The sequence below is a fragment of the Phascolarctos cinereus genome, unplaced genomic scaffold (assembly GCF_003287225.1).
Source record: "Phascolarctos cinereus isolate Bilbo 61053 unplaced genomic scaffold, phaCin_HiC Scaffold_4;HRSCAF=312, whole genome shotgun sequence".
NCBI lineage: Eukaryota > Metazoa > Chordata > Mammalia > Diprotodontia > Phascolarctidae > Phascolarctos > Phascolarctos cinereus.
Window position 1 is genome coordinate 364,027,233 of NW_027555847.1, and position 22,737 is coordinate 364,049,969.

Sequence of the window (22,737 nt, forward strand, 5' to 3'; positions counted from 1 at the left end):
GGGCTTCGAAGTTGGGACTGAGCATCTTGTCGTGTCCCGGGGGCCCATAGTTGTGTAGGCCCTGCTGGGAGTTGTGGATGGTGCCCAGCCCGTTTCCTAAAGGGGTGGCTGCTAGAGGAGACAGGCTCTGCCCCATGCCGGACATTTCCTTGTAGGGACTGTAGAGGTTGTTCATGGCTGGTAGCCCCCGCTCGTCCCGCATGAGGGTGAAGCTCCCGCTGACATTGCCGGACAGGCGCTGGTGGTGGTGGTGATGGTGGTGCGGGTGGTGGTGCGGGTGGTGGTGGGGATGTGGATGGTGGAACTTGTCGGAGACCGTCGAGATGGGTGGCAGGGGCTGGAGTGGCGTCAACGTGGTGTAGGTGTTGCTCATGCCCATGCCCGGAGGGGACGAGTCGCAGGACATGCTCATGGCGTGGTGCAGCGGGATGGACAGCTCCGGACGGTAGTCCCCCCCGTCCAGGATGGAAGCCATGCTGGTCACCATGGCTGAGCGGGAGGACGCGGTGCCCAGGTCCTGGTGAGGAGGCTGGACCCTCAGCGAGCCTGCGCCCCGGCTAGTGTGGTGAGGGCTGGGGCTGGCCCAGCTCCTGCTCATGGGCCGGGCCCCCGCCGCCGCCGCCGCCGCCGCTGCTGCCGCCGGCTGCCCCGTGCAAACTGCCGATACTTTCCATTGTCATCTCTGGGTTCATGGCGCAGCCTTCTAGATCTTTGGTGAGGCATCGATAGGCGGTACAAGCAGCCTTCATTCAGTCCATCGGGGCCCGGGGGCGGCGGGGGTGGGGGTGAGGGTAGGGTTGGGGGGCAGGGTTGGGAGGTGGATGAGGGAGAGTTTGCAAGATGCTTGTTTAGGGGGAGGGGTCCAGGGTTGGGGGGGCTTGGTGTTGAGGTGGTGAATAAGGCCTCTCGGTTGTGTGTGTGTGTTTGTGTGTATATGTGTATGTGGCGTGTCTGTGTATGTGCGCGCGCAAGCGTGTGTGTGCGTGTGTGTGTAAGGGAATGGGGGTGGGGTAGGGGAGGATGGGGTGTGAGTCTGGGGAAAGGGAGGGGAAGGGGATGGGGGGGAGGGAATCACCGGTCTCTATCAGACGGGCCAGTGCAGTTCCTCGCCATGTCCTAGCCCTTTCCTCCTCTTACGTCTTCTGTTTGGGTAAGCTGGAGCTGTCCAGAAGGGGTTTGCTACTCTAACAACCTACCCTCCCTCGGGCTGGGCTGGGCTTCTGCAAGATGGACGTTGCTACCAACCATCTGAGAGCTGGAGAATTTTAAACGAGCCGGGTGTCTAGATACAACGTCCAATGAGAAAGGGAAGAGGCGGGACTGAAGGTTTCATGTTTGGCTGAGGTTTCGGTGCTTTTTTTCCCCCCTTCTTTGCTACTGGAATCAAACGTCAAGGAGGGAGGGGAAAGAGAGAGAGGAGAGGAGAGGAGAGGAGAGGAGAGAGAGAAGAGAGAGAGACAGACACGGAGAGAAGAAATAGACGACAACGGAGAGAGAGAGAGAGAGAGAGAGAGAGAGAGAGAGAGAGAGGAGAGAGAGAGAGAGAGAGAGAGAGAGAGAGAGAGAGAGAGAGAGAGAGAGAGAGAGAGAATATTAAAGATGCAATGTCTTTTCCTTTGCATTTGCTGAACTGTAATCTGGGGAAAGCACATTTCTGGAGTTCATTTCCTAAGAGACTGAAGTCTTTCCCTGAAGCTAATAAGCCAGAAGGATATTCTGGTTAGGCTGGTATAAAAACAAGCGTACACACAAACCCTAACAAGCATCTTTTAGCATTGTCAGAAGCAAAGGGGAAGAATCCTATCCCTTTTAAGACCCAGGCAGTCATGTATTTAAATTCACTTTAAATTACATGGAAGAGGCATTCATAATCTATACTGCTCTAGATAAACTCCTTCGCCTAGGCTTCCAGCTAACTGAAGGTGACAGATTGAAATATGTAGGCAACAAGGCACCGTGAGGCTTACTGCATGCAAAGTTAACCCAATAAAATTCATTAACTTCGGGGCATGCTCATAAATCTCTTGCTTATGAGTCTAAGGACCACTGCAAGGGTGCAAAACAAAAAGCAGAACTGAGAGAGCCTTATCCCAACAATTTTAAGGCGGTTAGAGCTTTGCCTTAAGGGACTTGCCCTCTCCACCTGGGAGAAAAGGATGAAGGGGAAAGGGCCAGGGGAAGGGAAGCTGACTCTGAGGTGGGGGGAGTTGGGGATATTGTAGCTACCGCTAATTAGGAGCAAACTTTCTATTGAGAGACATAGTATGCAAATCACTCAGACGCTACAGGATGATTTTACTCCTAAGGACAGACCTCCCCCCTTCCCATACAGTACGCTACACTCACACACGCACACAAGTGCGCGCGCACACACACGTCATATTACTGAGTGTTAGAAACTCGAGCAGCGTCGGTGATTTCTAACTCGATTTTTAGAAAAGAACCACGATTCTGAAATGCAAAAGTGAGTCTGGAAAGCACACCTTAAAAAAAATGATCCTATCAATTCCTAGAACGGCAATGGAGCTGAAAAGAAAATGGGTCTGAATCAAGAAAAGGCAGCACAACCACGAGCCCATTTTGAAATGCCTAAAAGTAACAGATCCCTTCCTTCCCTGTTATCTTTCTTCCTTCCCCGGCAGTTGTGTTCTCTGACTCTGAAGATTCAAGCTCGCTGAGGTTGCGCAGATGTTGCCTTTGTTTAAAGAGACAGTAATTAAGGACAGGGTGGACATAAGTTTGAGAAGCGTGACCTATTTTCTTTTGATCAGCTGTCAAAAGAAGAGCAGGGGGTCTCCTTAAGACAGCCCCCTCCAACCACTTCCAGCTGTTAGAGAAAACTTGATAAGAAAACAAGGACACTGCCCGAAATACTGTATGTGCCTTCTTTGACGGCAGAGAAAGGTTTAATTCATTTAGAAAACACGTCTTACTCTCACTGACCTTTTTGCCTGCCTTTCCCTTTCTTCTGTCTGCAAAGGGGGAATCATACATGTCATCCTGTCACATGAGTGTACAGTAAAGTTATTCATAGACCAACTTTATTGAGTTGTTGCCAATAAGCTGACAATTACACTTTCAAATGGACCCTTTTTCTGAGGCACTGAGTCTCTACATAAGAGACAGGCCCAGACCCTGTATATCTGGAGAGCTGTGTTTCTAGCTCTATTTTTGGTGTTAGAAACACTCGACAGGTAAATAACGGAGATCTCCAGTTTAATTCTCCACTCTTACACCTCTCACCTAGTTCTCTACTAACACCTGCTACTCCCGGCCCTTCTTTTTGTAAGCTCATTTAATTTGGCAAATTTTAACCGGCTCACTTTTGAGGCACCCATGTTAAAAATCAAAAGTTTAAGGAAACACAACCACTCTGTGATAGGGTGATGTTCACTGCTGCTGTGGTTGCTAATACTAATAACGTTAAGCAACGGAGACTGAATGCTGGTGTGTGGCCTCATTCTGAAGCTGTCTCTGTTTAATTTTTGTCGCTAGCAGTCTGAGCTGAATTCAGGATTTAGCATCTCGTGACTGTTTAAAAACACTAGCCTGGAGGCACCGCCTCCACATAGAATTTTAAACACATGCTAATACTCTCTCTTTCCATATATGTATGCATGTTTATAATATTTAAAATAATCATACACCATAAACTAATTTCCCATAAAATTGAGATAAGTCTGCCCTTGTGAACTCTAGTTCCGTGTGCCTGGAAGTAGTCACGTGCTACGAGCTATAGTTTAAAGGTGAGTTACATATTCTCTCTCTCTCTCTCCCTCTCCCTCTCTCCCTCCCTCCCTCCCCCTCCCTCCTTCTCTCTCTCCCTCCCTTTTCTTTCCCTCCCTCCTTTCTCCCTTCTTCCCTTTCTACTCCTCCTTTCATTCCTCCCTCCCTCTTTCCCTGACCCTGCTCCTCCCCCTCATCCCTCCTCCCCCCTTCCGCGATCAATATTGAAGATCTCAGGGAAATCAAGAAAACGTATTGGTTTCTTTGTGTATAATTTCTTTGGACTACAATAAAGCAGATTTTCGCATTGTATTTTTCTTGGTGTCTCAGTGTTTTTGTCTTGCAACCCCTAAGCCACATTTAAATGAAAAATGAATATGCTGGCCTAGATGGTGTCTTAATTTTTTCATAAAACAATTAGAATCTCTCTCTCTCTCTCTCTCTCTCTCTCTCTCTCTCTCTCTCTCTCTCTCTCTCTCTCTCTCTTCCTCTCTCTCTTTCCCTCCCTTTCTCCTTCCTTCCCTCTCCTTAAACTTCGAATTTTTATTCCTTTTGGGGTGAGTGTGCCTGCCAACCTAACAACCATCTAGAAATAATACCATTTGAAAAGACTCTGCTGACTATTGTTATTTATTTTTCATAAGGTTAAATAAAGACAAAAAGTGCTTACTGTCCTGAGCATTATTGGCCTAGATACTATTCTTTAGAAGTAGAGAAGTTCTGGGATCTCCAGAATTGTGTCCTTTTAATTGCAGTAAATTCCTTCTCTTCTCCCCCTCCCCACCTTTGAAGAGCGTTTGATTCATTGATGAACTGCACAGAAACGTAGCATGTGAACAATGTGTTTTCGTTCAGTGTTAGGATCTGGCTAAGCAGTTGAGAAAAGCAGTAAGATGAAGAGCTGGGAAATTCAGCGCTTACCACCTTGCTGTTGGGGTTTGGATTCTATATTTCATCAGACAATAAAATGAGTCAAAAGAAGATAGTATGTATATATAATAGACATTAACCAAAAACGCCATTTTTAAGCTGTTTTTCAAATGGAAGAATTGAGACTACGTTGGAAAGAAGTGATCTAAAACCTCAAAGTCCGAGCCTTTTACACCTCCTTTCACCCTGACATATTTTCTAGCTCCAAGAGGCTTCTAGAGAAGAACGTTTAATTAATCCAGGAAGCCTATAAATTATTCAAGAAAAATAAACAGACTAACAGTAAAAACAGAGCTGACTAAGTAACCTACCCGCTTTGTTTTTATTCACCAACAACAGAAATACGAGGCAGAGCTAGGAACTGCTGGATCCTCACCTCCTCCCTCCCCCTTCGCCCCCCCAATCGCTGAAAATACCTGCAATTTTTGTCTTTGGCAGGACCTATCTCAGAACACGTTTCTGTTCCAGCTAGGTTGAGCTGAGAAGCACAAAAAGACATAATCGAGGGTTGATTTGAACTATTTGATTTTTGTCCTTTCCCAAACCATCTGGCGTGTGAGTGTAGGGATATTGATCAGGATCTGTGTGCTGCAGACCCCATGCTAATCTATAGCGTTTCTGGCAATCAGCTTCGCCTATGAATTGCATCTGTCTGTGCAGCTACCAAACAGAAATCTTCAAAAAAAAAAATCCCCCCCCCCAACATATCAGCAATTCGGGGGTAAGTCAATATTCTTCCTTTGTAATTCTGCGGGCGAGGATTTACAGGAGAAAGTTTTTGTTGTCTGTTGTTTGTTATTGCCGCCGCTGATGCCTTTTTTTTTCTTTTTAAAGGAATGAGAGCAATTTTCCAGTCATTGAATGGTAATGGTTTTTCAGAAAGGCCTCCAGCACTTAGACGAATCTGATAACAAATGAACCTTCAATATTGAAGGGGAATTTTAAGGAAAGGGGAGATCCTTAAGCTAGAGGAGAAATAGACGTTTCCTTGTAGGCATTGAGCTTTTTCACTCTCTCTATCGAGTCCACCCAGGCTGAGAGACCATGACTCAATAATTTTATAAGTCTGTGGGCAGAAGGTGCTCGTAGGGAGGAGGGGCACAGGCACTTCCAATGATCTCTCCTTTTTCGGGAGTTGTACTCTTGGTAGCCTTGGTTGGGTGAACACAGTGGGTGGAGGGAGAAAGTTGGAGAGGACTAAAGCAATTCCACCTTTCCTTCCAATCCCGCTTCTTCAAGTCAATCTCAGTCCAGAAATTAATGACTAATTTTATAATTCCAACTCAAAAGGGGAAAATGTTTTTGGGAAGAGATGATGAGATATTAAATTCTATTCAGTAATTATCTTCCTTCTTCACCCCTGGTTTTGTTAAAACTGGAAAGTTTGACTCACCAGGGCAATATACACATACAATAAAGACTTTCTTTATTAAAGAAAAAATGGTAACTTTTCTGCTACTAAAGGACATGGTGCGAAACAGCTGGTTTAGCAAGTTTCAAAAGTCTCCTTCCATCCCTCTTCCCTCCTGAATTGCCACCCTGCAAAAGAAAGACTGGCATTTGGGGCACCATCACTGGCTTCATGGGACACCGAAGGTTGAAGTATCTTCTCCAGTCCCCACACTCTGACTGGGTTCCATCCCAGTCTGAGACTTTTCCCCGATCACAGAGTAGGGCTGAAGGGTATGATGGGTTGCACCTGGTGTTAAGAGGTGGCGGGAGAAAGGAAGTGCACCGAATAGGTAGTAAGTAGCAGTGGTAGGGTGGCAGGAAGAATTCTTAAAAAGAATACTCAGTGAAGTTCCACGTAGTGCAGACTTCGCCGGACAGACACCTTTGCACCTTGCGATCTGCCTTCTTTTAAAGGAAGGCAAGGGGTAAAAAAAAAAAAAGCGGGGGGTGTCAGTCCCACATTCTCTCTCTCTCTCTCTCTCTCTCCCACACACACACACACACACACACACACACACACACACACACACACACATATACACACCCTTACCCTCTCTCAAGGGAGAAGGGACTGTTCGGATTGTTTTAATCTCCATCAGGGATGGCACTCTTCTCTGATACACACAAATTGCCCCCTCTCTCCCACCCCCATTCGCCGGGGCTTTCCTCCTGTCTCTCAGAGCCAACATATTGTTTTCTGCCCCCCCCCCCCAAAGAAAGTGTTTGCTGGAGGGAGAGGGTGTTTTTTAATCAGTAACGCAAAGAAAATATAACTTTGACAAGCATCGTCCTTAGGTTTTCTGGGTTTCTGATGTGGAACCCCTGCTCATCACCTTCGTTTACTGTAGTTCATGTCCCCAAGATCCTTTCACACTTTTACTAGTTTGTTTCCTTAGTTCTTAGTTTGTCTTCCTCGGAGCGGCGGCCCAGGCTGAGACAAGGGCCAAGCCTGCTGTCCTAGACTGAATGGGCTTCCAAGCTAAAGATGGTAGGGACCTAAGTTTATTTTCTAGTTAGTGAAGGAAGAGAAGGAAAAACAGACTCAGGTTATATATTAGACATACTCATGAGCACACACACACACACACACACACACATACACATCTGCTCACAACTTGTTAGCAGATCCTAAAAAAGGGCTCCTTCGGAGTTTTTCTGAGTGACACTCCCGTCTCAGCCCCAAGCTTTGTTTCTCAAAAGCGAACGTGCCTGCATCGGAGCCCGCAGCCTCTTGGCAACATTCGATCTGTTGAAAGTGGATTTTCAGAACTAACATTTCAAGTGGGCTTAAAATGAAGTTCTTCCTCTCGCCGGGTTTTCACCCTACAAAAGGAAAACTGGCGTGAGGTCTCTTTGTTCTGGTCAAGTTATGCATGAAATCTTTTTGTTATCCTTTCTAAAGGAAGGCAAAAGTTGCAGTTGGTTGTAAAAAAAAAGACACATTTAACTCTCTGAAAGCCGGGATGTTTTCAAGTTGGCCTTAAGACACCAAACTCGGGCGTCGCATTTAATTTATTATCTCCTTAAACGTAGCATGTGCTCTGAAAAATGACCATTTTGGATTAGGGAGGTTCAGCTATAAAGGAAAATAAGGACCACAACTCCCACTTCACCCCTGTAGAAAAAGAAGCTTTAAACTCTTTGCATCTACTTTTCTTTGTGTGTTTTAAATTGCGTTTATATGGTATTTTCAACTTTAAGAATATTTTACAAAGCGTTCAAAATTCCCTGTTGGCTTCATTAAAAACAAAAAAGTCTCCTGGATTTTAATCTTAAAAATATTAATCGTTTCCCCCTTCTGTTCGAAAACCTTTTAAGAAGCCAGGCGGGAGTTTAAGAATATATATTTAGACATGCTGATTAATACATATGAATTTCCTTTGTTTTTATTTTATGACCTTCGAGGGTTGTGTGTGTCTGTGTGCGCGCGCGCGTGTGAGTGTGTATGTGTGTGTGTGGTTTTTTTTGGGGGGGAGGTAGGCTTCTTAGAAAAGTAAATAACTTAGGGCATCTGATTCGGTGCTTCTATGACAGAAGTCAAGCGCACTCACTCAGGTATTTCAGTGGTATTTCTTTGTGTACATGTCATTTTAAAAGAGATTTTTAGTTACTCTTCCAAAAGGGAGTGGATTTTTAACAAATTACAAATTTGCAATGCGAAGTGTTGAGGAAATCACTCTTCGAAGAGCTGTACATATTCGTTTTTGTGTTGATTTTAGCAGCTAGCTTTAATTGCGGACTGAAGTCTCAAAGCAGGTATGCAGAGTTCCAACAAAGTGGAGACAGTACCTGGAAATAAGCCAGACAACACCTTCCCCGGGCTGGCTGCACGCAGCACCTGGAGTATACCTGGGGCAAGTCAGAGTTTTGGGACCTGTTGGTTGGCTAACAAGATATCTTTCCGCCTGTCACTTGGTGGTTTGGAGTAGCTCTGACCTTGGTAAATAGAAAACCCTTAAACCCTATTTAAGGAGCTGTTTCTTCCGTGGCAGAAGCAGTAGAGATTGGCAGGGATGGATGGGTATACTGGGAACATCTTCACCAGAGGCAGGAGTGGTGGGGGACGAAGGACAATTTTCTTTTTTTCAGAACAAGCCCCGATTGCCAAGAAGAGGGTCACAGCGCTCAGAAAAGGCAGAGGTTCCCCTCCCCTTAACCCCAGTGATCTTCAAACACTTCAAAGAGTTTTCCTTTTCCTTTTTCCCCCTTGCCTTTCTTCTCTTCTCTTCTTCTCTCCTCTCTTTTCTCCTTTCCTTCTCTTCTCTTCGCAGGACTATTTGGATGCTGGGGCTCTCATTGTGCAAAGACCAAGGATTTCCCGAGTCTGGGCTTGGGTAGAGCGGGACAGGGGACTCGATGACCTAGTTGTTTTCTACCTCGGGGAAAAAAAATACATTACTTCCTTCCCGCTGAACCAAACCATAACAAAAACAAACCCTGCTGCCTACGAGAGGAATGGTCTTGGCACGGAAAGGAGGAATTGAAGTCTAAATCAATATAGTTTCTGGGCGTTTCTCTGATATTACCTCTATTTTACTTAAAAGCAAGTCTCCAGTATCAAGAGTGACTTTACTTTCTCTCCCCAAAGTTACTATGTTCAGAGAAAACTAGAAACTACTCATTCCTGGCAGCAGAATGGGGACAAATCTGGAGATAGAGATACAAATGAAATAGAATAGCATTTCACAGCCGACTTAACTGAAAGCATCACCAGAGGCTGGACTATTTAAATATCTCCCACGTTGCTTTTTTCCAGTTTTTAAAAAAATCATCACTTCTTTTCCTTTTTTCTCCAACAGGAGAATGGTTCAGAACCTCCTCTATCCTTTCTGCAGCCTGCATAGCCCGATTTCCCAGAGTTTAAGCAAGTCATCTCAAACTAAAGCTACTGAAGTTCTCCATCCTCTCCAAGCCCCCCTTCCCATTTTTCTTCCAGGTCCACATTTATAATTTTTGCTCCAATCTGATAGGATTTAGAAAAGAAAAAAACAGACGTATACCCCATCTTTCCAATACCAAATCATTCGCAGTGCAGGAAGGCCAGGCCTTCTTTGATTTAATTATTCACTGATGAATTAGACAGCTGCAATTGTTGTGAAAAATCAGCAACCGCTATTGATTGGGGATGGGGTGGGGGGAGGATTGGTGTTGGAAATGGGTTGAGGAAGATGAGGGGGAGGGGAAAGGCAAAGAACAAGGGAAAGTAAGATTTAGTTCAAGCCCCTCAGGTGTTCTTCACACTATTCTTTTTCTGCTGTAAGGGAGTCACACTTCTGGAGGATTTCTAGCTGTGAGCTGTCCCGGGTCTTCTTCCTTTGCTCAGGAGAAAAAGGCTTTTGTGGAGAGATTCGGGTGCGGTGGGGTGGGTTGTTGCGGTGGCGAAACCATCTTCTCTCTCAGACCCGACCCCAACTCGTACCTCCCCCCCCCCATACTGTCTACTTTGCTTGATGAGGGACTGGGTGGGGTGTGTGTGTGTGTGTGTGTGTGTGTGTGTGTGTGTGTGTGTGTGTTTGGGGGGTGGGTAGAACTCACCGGTCTACTAGCCATTCTATGGGTTTGTGATGAATACTTTCCGAATTGAAATCATACATAGCCGAAGATTCCGCCTAGCACCATGGCAGCTGGGGAAAAGGAGAGAGAGGAAGGAGGGCGGAAAAGGGAGGTACGGGGGGGGGGAAGGGTTAGGAGGGAGAAAGAGAACTTCCCTCAGGCAAGGAAGAGGGGAGGAGGAGGCTTGAGTCCCAACAATGCCTTACCCTAGCGTCCTTAATCAAGCTTTCCTAACTCCTACCCCTTACTCCAGCTCCGACCCTCGGTTCGTACAGGTTTGGAAGTAAGGAATAAAGCTGAGATCTGGGTGCGAGTTCCCTGTAGGTCCCTAGAGAAGGTGGCGGTGGGGGCGGGAACCAAGAAGTCTAATTAGGGAGTTCGAAGACGGAGAGAGTTTCCTCCTCTTTTTCCCCCTTTTTCAGGGAAAAGAGGAGCAAAGGTCAGCATCTCAAGACCCAGGCCGATGCCTTCCTTTTCTATTAGTCGGAATCTTCCCTTTCTGAGCTCGAAAAGTATTGGGGCCGCGGTGGAGGCACTAATGACAGAAGGGCAAGCTGCTCACAGGATCATTTTTGTTCTTTTATTCCGAAAGGGAGGTGAAAGCTCCAAGGGGGATTTCCTGATGCTGGCCGTAGTAGCAACAAGTTCTGATGTCCCTAAAATGAGTAATCATAGAGGACTACAGTACAAAATGTTCTTGCCTGTAGTCTCCTGATTTCCTAAGCAATTGTTCTGTGGTTTTCCACTCATCTAAAACAAAAGTAGAAGGCGAGCAGACAATTTGGAACATTCGTCCTAGTTTCCCTGAGATGGGGGGAGATTAGCTCGGATCCGGGTTGGAGGGGACAATAGAGGCAATTTTCTGAATAATTTAGGACCGTAAAGTCTCATGCTGAAGGAAGAGTATGTTTCTTAGGGGGGAGCTTGGATTATTTCAGAAAGGTTTTTGAAGAGAATCTGCCTGATATTCTCTCTCTCTCTCTCTCTCTCTCTCTCTCTCTCTCTCTCTCTCTCTCTCTCTCTCTCTCTCTCTCTCTCTCTCTCTCTCTCTCCTTTCTGAAAAGCTGTGCATCTAATCTGGTTTTTGTTTTTGTTTTTGTTTTGTGGGGAGAGAGATGTGTATAATAATGACAATTCTAACTTCATATAGTTCTCTACATAGGCTTACAATAATTTCTTATCTTGTATTTTAGGGAAATTACAAATTTAAGTTAATATATGAAGTACCAACGTACAGTGAGTCTAGATTCATTAAAAAATATATTCTGTATTTTAAAAATAATGTATTTAATAAATACCTGTATACATAAATGTACTAATTTGTAAGTATATTTATATTTGTACTGTATGTACAAATACTATTTTTGTATATTTATATATACAAATATTTACATTTATATCATGTTCTAGTTACAAAAATAAAAATATTCAAATGCAAGTCTTATAATTTTCTCTTTAAAGGTTCCCAGGAACATGGTTATTCATAATCACCTTTTTTCTGAATTTTTGTTTCACATATTTAGCTTTTTTTGTTTTTGGTTGTTCTTCTTGGGGTATGTGAATACTTGCACTAATACATGAAAGATAAAATAAACTTTGTTGCTTGGTGAGAATATTAAATATGTAACTTTTTTGTGTATAAAATTCATTCAGGTATGTCTTTAGGAGGGAAAATACCTTGTAGATCCTGGAGGACCTGAGATAAAATGACAAAGGGACAGCAGTATTGCACTGCAAGTGACCCACTTTGGTGGCAATACATAATCAATGAGATTGAGGCAAGGTTCCCCTAGTCACAATGGTGTGTGCACTCTTGCTCACTGAGATAGTTTAACAGATTTTTTAAAAAAGGTTTTCATCTCTGAGCCTGGGAACTGGGGACTCTCGGGACTGGTGCATACTATGACCTAGTGAAATGTATTATTCCTACACTTAGTCCATACAGTATCAATGTGAACTGCTGATGAATGAGCCCATGGAACTTCACTATTGGGCAGTTCAGAAACTTGGCTTGTATTATTAATGTTCAGAGTCCTCAGAGTTGAATATTTAATTTATTACATACTCGGTGGAAGAGTTGGGTAGATCCCAGGTATTTTAAATTACTTACTATATCCTCAAAATGCAGATAAGTTTAGTTGTCTTGTTTGATGCCTGCTAAATTCAATTTTCATAGATATGTAACATAGACTGAGACAATGAAAATAGCTGAAAGCTTCTTTGTGGAGTCCTTTGCTTTCTGATCCTTGGATAGGGGTAATCCCAACTCTGGCAACAGGATCAACAGGTTCTGATGTCCCTAAACTGAACAAAGGGGACTAGAGCAGACATTTTTCTTTCCTCTAGTCTCTCAGTTTCCTATACAATTGTTCTGTTGTTTTCCTCTCATCTATCACAAGGGCAGAAAGTGTCTGGCTAGGAGGCCAGGCACATTTCTCTTCTTCATGATTCATAGTCTCTTCCTTTGCTTCTTCAGACTCTTAATCTCTTCTTTTTCACCAGCCCCTTCTCAACAAGGGGCTAGAGCCCTTCCACTCATGCTCGATCTCTAAATTACTTTCCTCTGGAAATTTCTTTTTCTTCAGTTGAAGAGCTCTAAGTGCTGGGGCTTTTACCTGGGAGCCCCTGGCCCACTTTGGGAAACATTATTTGAGTCTAGGTTTCTGAAGGATAAGGAAGAAGAGGAGGAAGAAAAAGAAGAGAAGGAAGAGGAGGAAAGAGGAGGAAAAGGAAGAAGAGGAGGAGGAAGATGAAGAAGACAAAGAAGAAGAAATAATCATCTTAGAAAACCTGCTTCTGTTTGGTGAAAAGGTAAATGTGTTAACTGAATCAGAGCATCAGGCATGCTGTCAACCAGGCAGAAGCATGTGTTTAGTTTATGCGGACAGAAGGTGTTTCATAGCATCCATAAAAAGTTCTTCATATTTCTAGAGAGGGGGAAACCTTAGCAAAGGACCCTGCCACTTTGGGATGCCATGAAATTTCCCCACTAATTCATTCTGAATTATTTGCTAAGCTTTGACACTGTGGTTATTTAGCAAATTAGTGAACAAATGTGTAGAGTGGTTTCAGAGGTTCACAACCAAGCATTTCCCTTAGGATAGTACAGTGGAAAGAGCATCTCATTTTGAGTTCAGATACTCCTGATCTTCCCTTAGGATAGTACAGTGTAAAGAACATCTCATTTTGAGTCCCAGATATTCCTAACCGTCTGTGTGACCTTGAACAAGTCACTTCATACCTCCAGGTATATTTGTAAACAGTTGGTGTTGGACTAGATTATTTCTAGGGCCATTTCCAGAACTAAATCTTATGATCCTATAACCTATATTAAAGTACCTTTCAATTTGAAATCATATGTCCTGAATGAGGACACCTGGTTTCTGTTTCCAGTTCTGTGACCAAATGATTCTTTGTCCTGGATCAACACACTTCACTGGATGTCAGTTTTCTCTTTTCTAAAAGGAACAGATTGGGCTAGATATCTCTGAAATTCCTGCCAGGCCTAAAAATCAAATTTCTTAATGCTCTTTCATCATTTAAAAAAAATTTTAGACTCAAACACCAGAACTCAAATACAGAATATACAAAAGAAAAAGAAACATATCATAAATATTGAAACTTAAATACAAAGTAAGAAAAGAAAAAAAAACATGCCATGTGCACAACAGAACATGAGAGGATTCAAAATATATAGCAATAAATTTTCATTTCAAGAAATCCTGTATGACAAATACTATAGGTTGTGTTGAAAGCTGTCCATCTTTTCTTTGCTTCATTGTTCATCAAAATATTTTTAACCTTTTAAAAGAATCTTGACTTAGTGATTTGGCTTATTTTCCATGAACCATTTCCTAACCATGATATAATTTGAAATTGCTGGTATAGTCTATGTAATTAAGGCAAATCATATGGCCTAAAATCATCATTTGAGATATTTATTAAAATGCTCTATTTTGCTTTTGAAAGATAATGTGGGTCTACATTTTAAAAGTATTGCCCTCCTCCTTTTAATTCTTTTTGAACCTAATGCAATTCAGCTAAGGTGGTTTGCTAGTTCCAGTTTCAATTTCTCTTCTAGGCTCAAGGTATCTAGCTAGATGGAGTTCAAAGAAAGTGAAAGTCTCAGAAGGACCACAGAACCTCTAAAAAACTCAGAAAAACAGATAATACACTGGGGTCACTGAAGTCTTCAATAACAATAAACATTCATTATGTACCTACTCTGTGCGAAGTATTATGTTAGGCACTGGGGATATAAAGAGAAAAGAAGAAACAGTCCCTGCTCTTAACAAGCTTACATTTTATTGCCTTAGAAGGAGCACTAGAACACGCTGCATTATATCAGGTAAATGAATCCATCAGTTTTAATTTCTGTTATCAATTTCAATCTGCTGCATGGTAGCCTGGAATTTCCCTGAAAGGGAACTTGGATTCCTGTGTAATAAAATGATGACATTGGATTAGTATCATCAAAGTTGTTAACTTTGTTTAAACCTGATCTTTGCAAAGTGGAGCCAGGCTGATATTTACTATGTCAAAGAAGCTTCCTGACTGTGGATAACAGGGTGACCATTTCAAGGGTCATATTTGACATTGGATTTGTTACACAATTTTAGCAAACAGTAGAGGGAGGTTAATTAAAGATTGAGAATATCTACCCATAATCCTCATAAGAAAAATGGAGCTGTACTGTTCAAGGGACAGCATGCCTATATAGTTTCATGAAATAGATTTCTTCTGGAAATTTTGGGTGTCAGGTCAATCATATTATACCAGCAGGAGAGCTTGCTGCTTAATCGGCTCCTAGAGAAAACACGTTTGTAAAGTGTAATCACCCTCCTCATTTACCTTTTAAAAGTAAATATTTTTTGTACATTGAGTTTCCTTCAAGTGGGGCATATTTGTAATTATTCTAGTTTGAGGGCCCCAGGATGCCAGCTTGAAGCTACTGCTGCTGATTCCATAGTCATCTTCAGATGAAGAACTCAGAATATGCTTCCTTTTTTTCTGTTCAAGGCCTATTGAACTCTCTTAAGATTCCATGAAATTTTCCCTGACTGTTCTATACATCAGTGATCTTTTTCTCTCTGGAACCCTATGGCACTTATAATATGACCCACAGAGATTAGCTGTTATACACTGGGTTAAGGTGTAGTTTAACTTTTGCATTTGTTTTAGTCTTGTCTCAATTAGACTCTAAGTTTCTTAAAGGCAGGTATCACATCCTTATACTACTTTGTATACTCCATATCCCCTAAACCAGTGCTGGTCATATAAAATGCCCAATAAATAGTGATTGATTTCCAATTTTACATAAAGTAGTCTCAATGAAGAACTTTTGAGAACATTATTTTAAGATGACAAGCAATATTTTCATTATTAAAACGATGTTTGATTGGTGGATTTTGCTTTTATATAACAAAAATTGGTTGGCATACCTCCTGCACCAACCCAGCAACCACAAAAGCTGTCACAGCAGCCCCACAAAACCAACCACTAATGAAGACCAGCCTTAACAGAGTAGCCAGCACCATGCATCTATAAGACACTCCCTCCATCTTTTTTTTTTTTAACCAAAGGAAGGGATTTGCATTTCTTAATCCTTTCTGTAGGGATTAGATTTTCACTTTTTTTTTCGGTTGTATACAACTCTTTCTGACCCCATTTGGGGTGTTCTTGGCAAAGATACTGAAGCCATTTGCCATTTCCTCCTCCAGTTCATTTTACAGATGAGAAAACTGAGGCAAACAGTGACTTGCCCAAGGTCACACAGCTAGTAAGTTTCTGAGGGCAGATTTGAACTCATGAAGATGAGTTTTTCTGACTCCAGGCCTACCACTCACTCTATCCATTAGGCCATCTAGGTGTTTCCAGGGATTAAATGAGTCATTATAAATAGCATCATGTTTGGCTTTGTTTCAGTATAATTTTCAATTCTGTTGTTTTAGCCATGTCTCTTGTTATTCTGGTTCTTACCTATTGTTGTTATTGTTACCTTTGCCATCTTTGTATCCCAAGGCACTAGTGTAGTACCAGGTATATATTTGGCTCTTAGTATTTGCTTGCTTGGTTGATTTACTACTTTATTCTATATAATTTCACATAAATCTTCCCTTGGGAAAGAAATATTTTTGGATTAAAGCAGCTACATGGCTCAGTGGATAGAGTATTGGCCTGAAGTCAGGGAGATCTAGGTCCACATTCAGTCTTCAATACTTCCTAGCTGTGTGACCCTGGGTTAGACATTTTACTCTGCCTCTATTTCGTTATCTGTAAAACTAGAATAACAATAGCACCTTTCTCCCAGGGTTGTTGTGATAATAAAATGAGATAATATTTTTGAAGTGCTTTGCAAACCTTAAAGTGACATACAAATGCTAGCTCTTATTTATACATGTGTCTAAAATTTGAACGATAAATACAGAGCTTACACTGATTACACTAGTCAGTAGTTATATTTCTTCTGATCTTCTACATAGTAATTTTCTCCACCACTCACAATCACAGAATCATAGGATCTCAGAGTTGGAAAAGAACATACAGGTCATATCATCCAATTCACACTTGAGTAAGAATCCCCACTATATCACCCCCAATAAGTGTTCACTTGAAAGGGAGACATTTTGATCTCCAAAGATGGACCATTCTACTTTTGAAGAGCTTTACTCATTAGGAACCAAGACTTTAAATCAAGCTGAAATCTGATGCTGTAATTTTTACCCATGGTTCCTATTTCTGCTCTTTCAGTACAAATTACCACAGTCTGACACCTGTTCTCCGTGACAGTCATTCAAATACTTAGAGAGTTGTAGGCTTACGCTCCATGTCAGGGGTAGAGAACCTGTGGCCTCGAGGCCCCATGTGGCTCTCTACGTTTTCAAGTGTGGCTCTTTGACTGAATCCAAACTTCACAGAACAAATCCCCTTAATAAAAGGACTTGTTCTGTAAAACTTGGACTCAGTCAAAAGACTGCTCCCAAGGATCTAGAAGACCACACGTGGCATGGAGGCCACAGGTTTCCCACCCTTCACTTTCCTAGAATAAACCTCCACAGTTGTTTTCAGCAGGTTTCATTAGAGAATGTTCTCAAGTCTTCACAACCCTGGTCATCCTCCTCTGGATAACACTTTTCATGGCTGTCTAGTTACACATATTGTATTCTCTGCTAGATCATATACTTCATTGAGGCAAATACAATTTCTTAGAAATCTTTGAATCCTCCCAAATAGCACAGGCTGTGTACATAACATGTTCTCAGGGTGATTATTAGTTTTAACATCCTAGAAATAATTGAGGTCCTAATTTCTAGCTGGTAACAACCACATTCCAAGAGTGGGGAACAGAGGAGAAAGTGAGAACCATTTTCATTGATTTCTTTGATTTCACCTTTACCTGCCATACCCTAGATAACACTAGATATAGATGAGGCGACTGAGGCCCAGTAAGCTTTAAGGCTTACTTAAAGTCATATAGGTACTAAATAGCTGAGCAAAGATTCAAACCCAGGTCCTCTGACCACCAATTGTTCTTCATAGTACACAATACTCCTGTTCAATGATAACTATTGGCTTCCCCAAAGCCTCCATTTTTTATACCAATATGTTCCAAGTGATGCCATATGGCTGTGAATCAAATCATCAAACACCTCAATCTCAGAAGAAATGGAATTACTCACACACCATACCTTGATTGCAATAAAGATATTTGACAAAATCTGTCCTTTATTTTTATAGTCACTATATGAATAAATACAGGCTGTATGATAGAACAGCTAAGTCAACAACTTTTAAGTAACATACCTAAGGCTGACTAAAGTGTGACAACTTGGTGGATGGTCACTGGTGGTCTGTGGTTGGATTCAGTCCATGGTTTTCTTACATTCAATAGACTTTTTTTCCCAGCAACTTTGAGACTTGAAAAGCATGCTTCTCAAATTTCTGAGGAATGTATACCTGAGAAGGAGAAATGATTGGATGTATCATTCGCCATTCCCAATAATCTCAACAAGCTTTCCTTTTGTTTTCTTCTGTACATTTAAAAATGTATTCAAGAACATTCAAGAACACCTTTTTTCTCTTTCTTCTTTCTTTCTTTCCCTCCCTCTTTACCCTTTTCCTCCCTTCTACCTTTCCTTCCTTCTTTCTTTTTCCACCTCTGTCCTTCCTTCCTTCCTTCCTTCCTTCCTTCCTTCCTTCCTTCCTTCCTTCCTTCCTTCCTTCCTTCCTTCCTTCCTTCCTTCTGTCGAGATCCCTGGTTCCCTCCTCTCCCAACTGGGAAAAAACCTCACATTCTTATTAACAAATATGCTTAGACAAGCAAAACATATTTTCACATTAGCCATCTCTGAAAAATGTATGTATCATTCTATTCAACACTTTTCTTTCCTTTATTCCTAGATAAATAGAGCAAAAACATTGGCTGTACCTACAACAGAAGCTATAGTCTCTCCCTTTCTCCAGTACTAACCCCTACACAAATTAAGTCCAGTGGAATGGAAAGGAAGAACTGAATATATTACAGTTCTTTAAGTCCATTCTAGATTTCTTCTAGTCTTTTGGCATATGGGTTAAAAGCCCCCCTCCCCCAATTGTTTACTATCTTATTGAGTTTCTGAGTGTCCTAAAATTTTTACCTATAAAAAGATTTGGTCCTATTATCCAGTAGTTCATCACATATAGAAAGAAATGAGGCCCTGGATATTTAATTACACATTTACTGAATCTCTACAATGCATAGAATACTGTAGTAGGTGCTAAAGGAGATACAGGGTTACCTAAAGGTAACAGAAGATGTGACTCAGTGTCAAAAAGTTTGAAAATTGTGAGTGAGAACTTTGTCTACCTTTCCACCTGGATCTCTTGTTTCTTTCCCTTTTAGCTAGAGGCAGCTAGATATGGTGGGGCAGCTAGGTGGTACAGTGGAGAGAGAGTGCCAGGCCTGGAGTCAGGAAGACTTAAGTTCAAACCCTGTCTCAGACACATACTAGCTATGTGACCCTGGGGAAGTCACTTAATCCTATTTGCCTCAGTCCTCATCTCTGAAATGAGCTAGGGAAGAAAATGGTGAACCACTCTAGTATCTTTGCCAAGAAAACACCAAACGGGATCACAAAGAGTTGGACATGACTGAACAACAACAGCTAGGAGAGGTGGTTCCATCTCTACTGATATCATGGACATCACTTCATTTTTTTGGACCTCAGTCTTTTCATCTGTAACATGAGGGGAATGTTCATGCCATCTATCACAAAGTGTAGTTTCAAGGAGAGCACTTTGAGTATTTCTATTTGTAATCTCATCCACTTCAGTCATCTGTGCTTTCTCATCCTGTAAAGAAGCTCTTAAAGGTTATAAAATTGTGTATTTAAGGTTATTAAAGGATGATAATCCTAGGTAACCAATTTATTGGATGAGAAGCAGAGGGATTGAAAGATCTATCCATTTATTTATATACAGTTAATAGAAATAAATAATAACCTAATTAAGTACCAGAGGGATAAATTATTTTAAATACTGCTAGGGAACTGTTTCCTAGAAACTAGTTTTATACTAGAGAAATTACTGCAGAATGCAGATCTCTTGAATTATAATTAACTCCTTATTTGTGAGTTTTATTCCTTTTTAATTTCATTCAACAATCACTTTACTGTATGCAAATCACTATTGTAGAGGCCAGATCTCTGTTCTTTAGCAGAATTGACATTGTGTAGATATCAGAAAGAACTAGTCTCTTATGGAAAATATTTGATTGATTGACTTTAGCCTCTGTATTGCTTTGGAGGAAGGTAGAGTAATAAGAAGTGGTGTGTGTGCGTGTGTGTGTGTGTGTGTGTGTGTGTGTGTGTGTGTGTGACAGAGAGAGAGACAGAGAGAGACAGAGACAGAGACAGAGAGACAGACACACACACACAGACATAGACACACAGACACACAGAGACAGAAGCAGAGGAAGAGAGATGAGACAGAGACAGAGCTGAATTTTGTGGTCTCTGTTTACAAAGCTACATTACTTAAAAAATTAGGCAATGTGCTCACACATTTTTGAAGGAAAAAGATAAACAATTGAAGTGTTAAGAAGTGGCAGGTTTCTGAGGAAACTACAAGCTGACTGGCAGTATAGAACAAACTGATTATGGTGGCCATCGATTTAATAATAATGATAAAAATGGTATTTCACATTTGTATGGCACTTTAAAGTTTACAATGTACCTTCACATATACTATTTCATTTATTCCTCAAATCAATCTGGTGAAGTAGGGCAGGTATAATTTTTTTTCCTTGTAGAAGACAAGGCACAAAGAGGCCAAGTGATTTGTCTAAGGTCACACAAGTAGTTTGAGATAGAATAGGGTCTAGAATTCAGGTCTTCTGACTCTTAGTTCAATGTATTTTTCATATAGTTTTTTTGGAGAGAAAATTGAATGAAGAAATAATTTAACATCATTTTGTGGAAGATGTGATGAGACTTGGTCTGAATTGCTTCAGGAGTCTGAACTAGAACTGGTGGTAGATTTTGGATCCATATAAACTACTATTCCTAACAAATAGAACCATTAGGAAAAATGATGCATGATAATGAGCAAGACATTAGACCTTTGTGACCCAGGCATCTCTCCATGAATGTAAGTTATAGATAAATTGTCTTACCTATCTGTATCATTGAAAGGATTTTCCATCCTGGAAGTTCCCCCACCCCACCCCGACCCCAGATGAAATCACAGGTTCTGGCTAAAAACAAAAACAAGAACCAGGTAGGAAATTGCAGAAGTAATGTCTGTGGGGAACTATAATGACTATAGGGGTCCCCTAAGCTATGGGGACCAGGGGAAAGTCTCTTGGAACCTGGAGAACAGAAGGAAAAAAAGTGATGCTAGGGACATTTTAGTAGCTACTTCTATTGGTCTGCAGGATGTCATATGGGGTCCTGTGGCTGCCTTGGAATATTGTTCATCCTGTGATTTGGCTAATGAGACTAAGGGCAGGCATTTGGAAAATCCAGGTTCCAGTTCTAGCTCTGCAAGTAATTAGGAGACTGATCTTAGAAAGTCACTTTCCTGCTCTGCTGTAAAGTGAGGAAGTTAGACTAAAGCATTTCTAGGTTCCCTAACAGTGACTTTATGATGTTTTAAAAAATCATTTTATGAGTCTATAAGGTAACATTCAAGTCAATCGCATTTCAAGGCAATTTTAAAGTGGCTACTGGGCTGGTCACATGTGTAGATAAATTAAGTGGTAACTTAAATGATGAGATGTGAAGGGCTGAAATCTCTCAAATCTCTTCCCCATTGACCTTCTATGGGACCTGAAATCGCCACAATTACTCCACTGGGTTCATATGTTAAAGGCCCTTGTTAAAATGCAAATGTGGGAGGTGGAACACTTTGGCCATTATCAGTCATTTACACCTTGGTACTAATTACTTGCAGTATATCTCCAACAGAGAGTGAAGATCTGAAGGGATGGGACACAGAACAGGGTTAGCATTGATGGGGGACAGGAGTCAAGAATGGGTTAAAAAATCTAAGGAACTGGTCCCTTTGGGGCACCATAGAAAGCAAACCCTGGCTAGCTAAGGCTAGTATGAGGGTGCAACACCTTGCTTCAGGAGAGGCCAATACAAAGAAACTAAACACAGGATGGAGATACCATGAAAATTGTTTTTCTGATGATTGCCAATGTTAGCTTTCAGGTTTCTGAGAAAGAGCATGAACACATAGCATCTACTCTGATCCACTGAATGAAGGAAATCATTAGTTGTTGTTAATTTATTTCAGTCGTGTCCAACTCTTCATGACTCCATTTGGGGTTTTCTTGCCAAAGATACCAGAGTGGTTTGCCATTAATTTCTCCAGCTCATTTTACAGATGAGGAAACTAAGGTAAATAGGATAGGGTTAAGTGACTTGCTCAAGATCACACAGCTGGTAAGTACCTGAGGCTGGGTTTCAACTCAAGTCCTTCTGACTCCAGGCCTGGTGCTCTTTCCACTGAGACACCTAGCTACTCCAAATTATCAGTATAAGAACTTAATTACTTAAAAAAAAACCAAACCCAACAGTCAAGGCTCCCTTATTACTATAAAAAATCATCAGAATTGCTGAAAGTTCTTACTAGTGTATTCAACAGAGGCTAAAATGCTCTGGGCTGACATTCTGATACACTCAAAGAACATGGTTCTCAAGTCTCAGGTGGTGAGCACATAGGAGCATAAAGCTGAAAGTGATCATAGGACCAGACATAGAGCTAGAAAGGTCCTTGGAGGCTTTCTGATCTAACACCTTCCTTTTGCGGATGGAGGAAACAGAGGCTCAGGGATATTGTGACTTATCATTTGGAGAGTAAATAACAGAAGCAGGATTTAAACCCTAGTCCTCTGACTAGAAATTCAATGTTTTTTCCATTGTAGTATTCTGCCTCTCTGACCATCTGCTCCACAGACGAGCAAACGGAGATTACAAGTGTTCAAACGTGGTCAAGTTTTCTGGATCCATATCTAGCACATGGAAGTCACTAGATCAAAACTGCCTCCCAAATACATTTATAGGTGTGAAGTGGTTTTAGAATGTTAGAGTT

The 22,737-nt window shown here is 41.7% G+C and overlaps 1 protein-coding gene across 1 annotated transcript in view; it reads right to left on the reverse strand.

Annotated features, from left to right (window-relative positions):
* ONECUT2 (one cut homeobox 2) overlaps positions 1–1,113 on the reverse strand; it is a 61,417-nt gene extending 60,304 nt beyond the window's left edge. Inside the window, 2 exon segments of the mRNA XM_020994656.2 lie at positions 1–584; positions 586–1,113. The exon segment at positions 1–584 is cut by the window's left edge and continues 429 nt beyond it. Coding sequence (XP_020850315.1) covers positions 1–584; positions 586–749 — 748 coding nt within the window. The 5' untranslated portion in view covers positions 750–1,113.
* Positions 1,114–22,737: the final 21,624 nt, after the last annotated feature.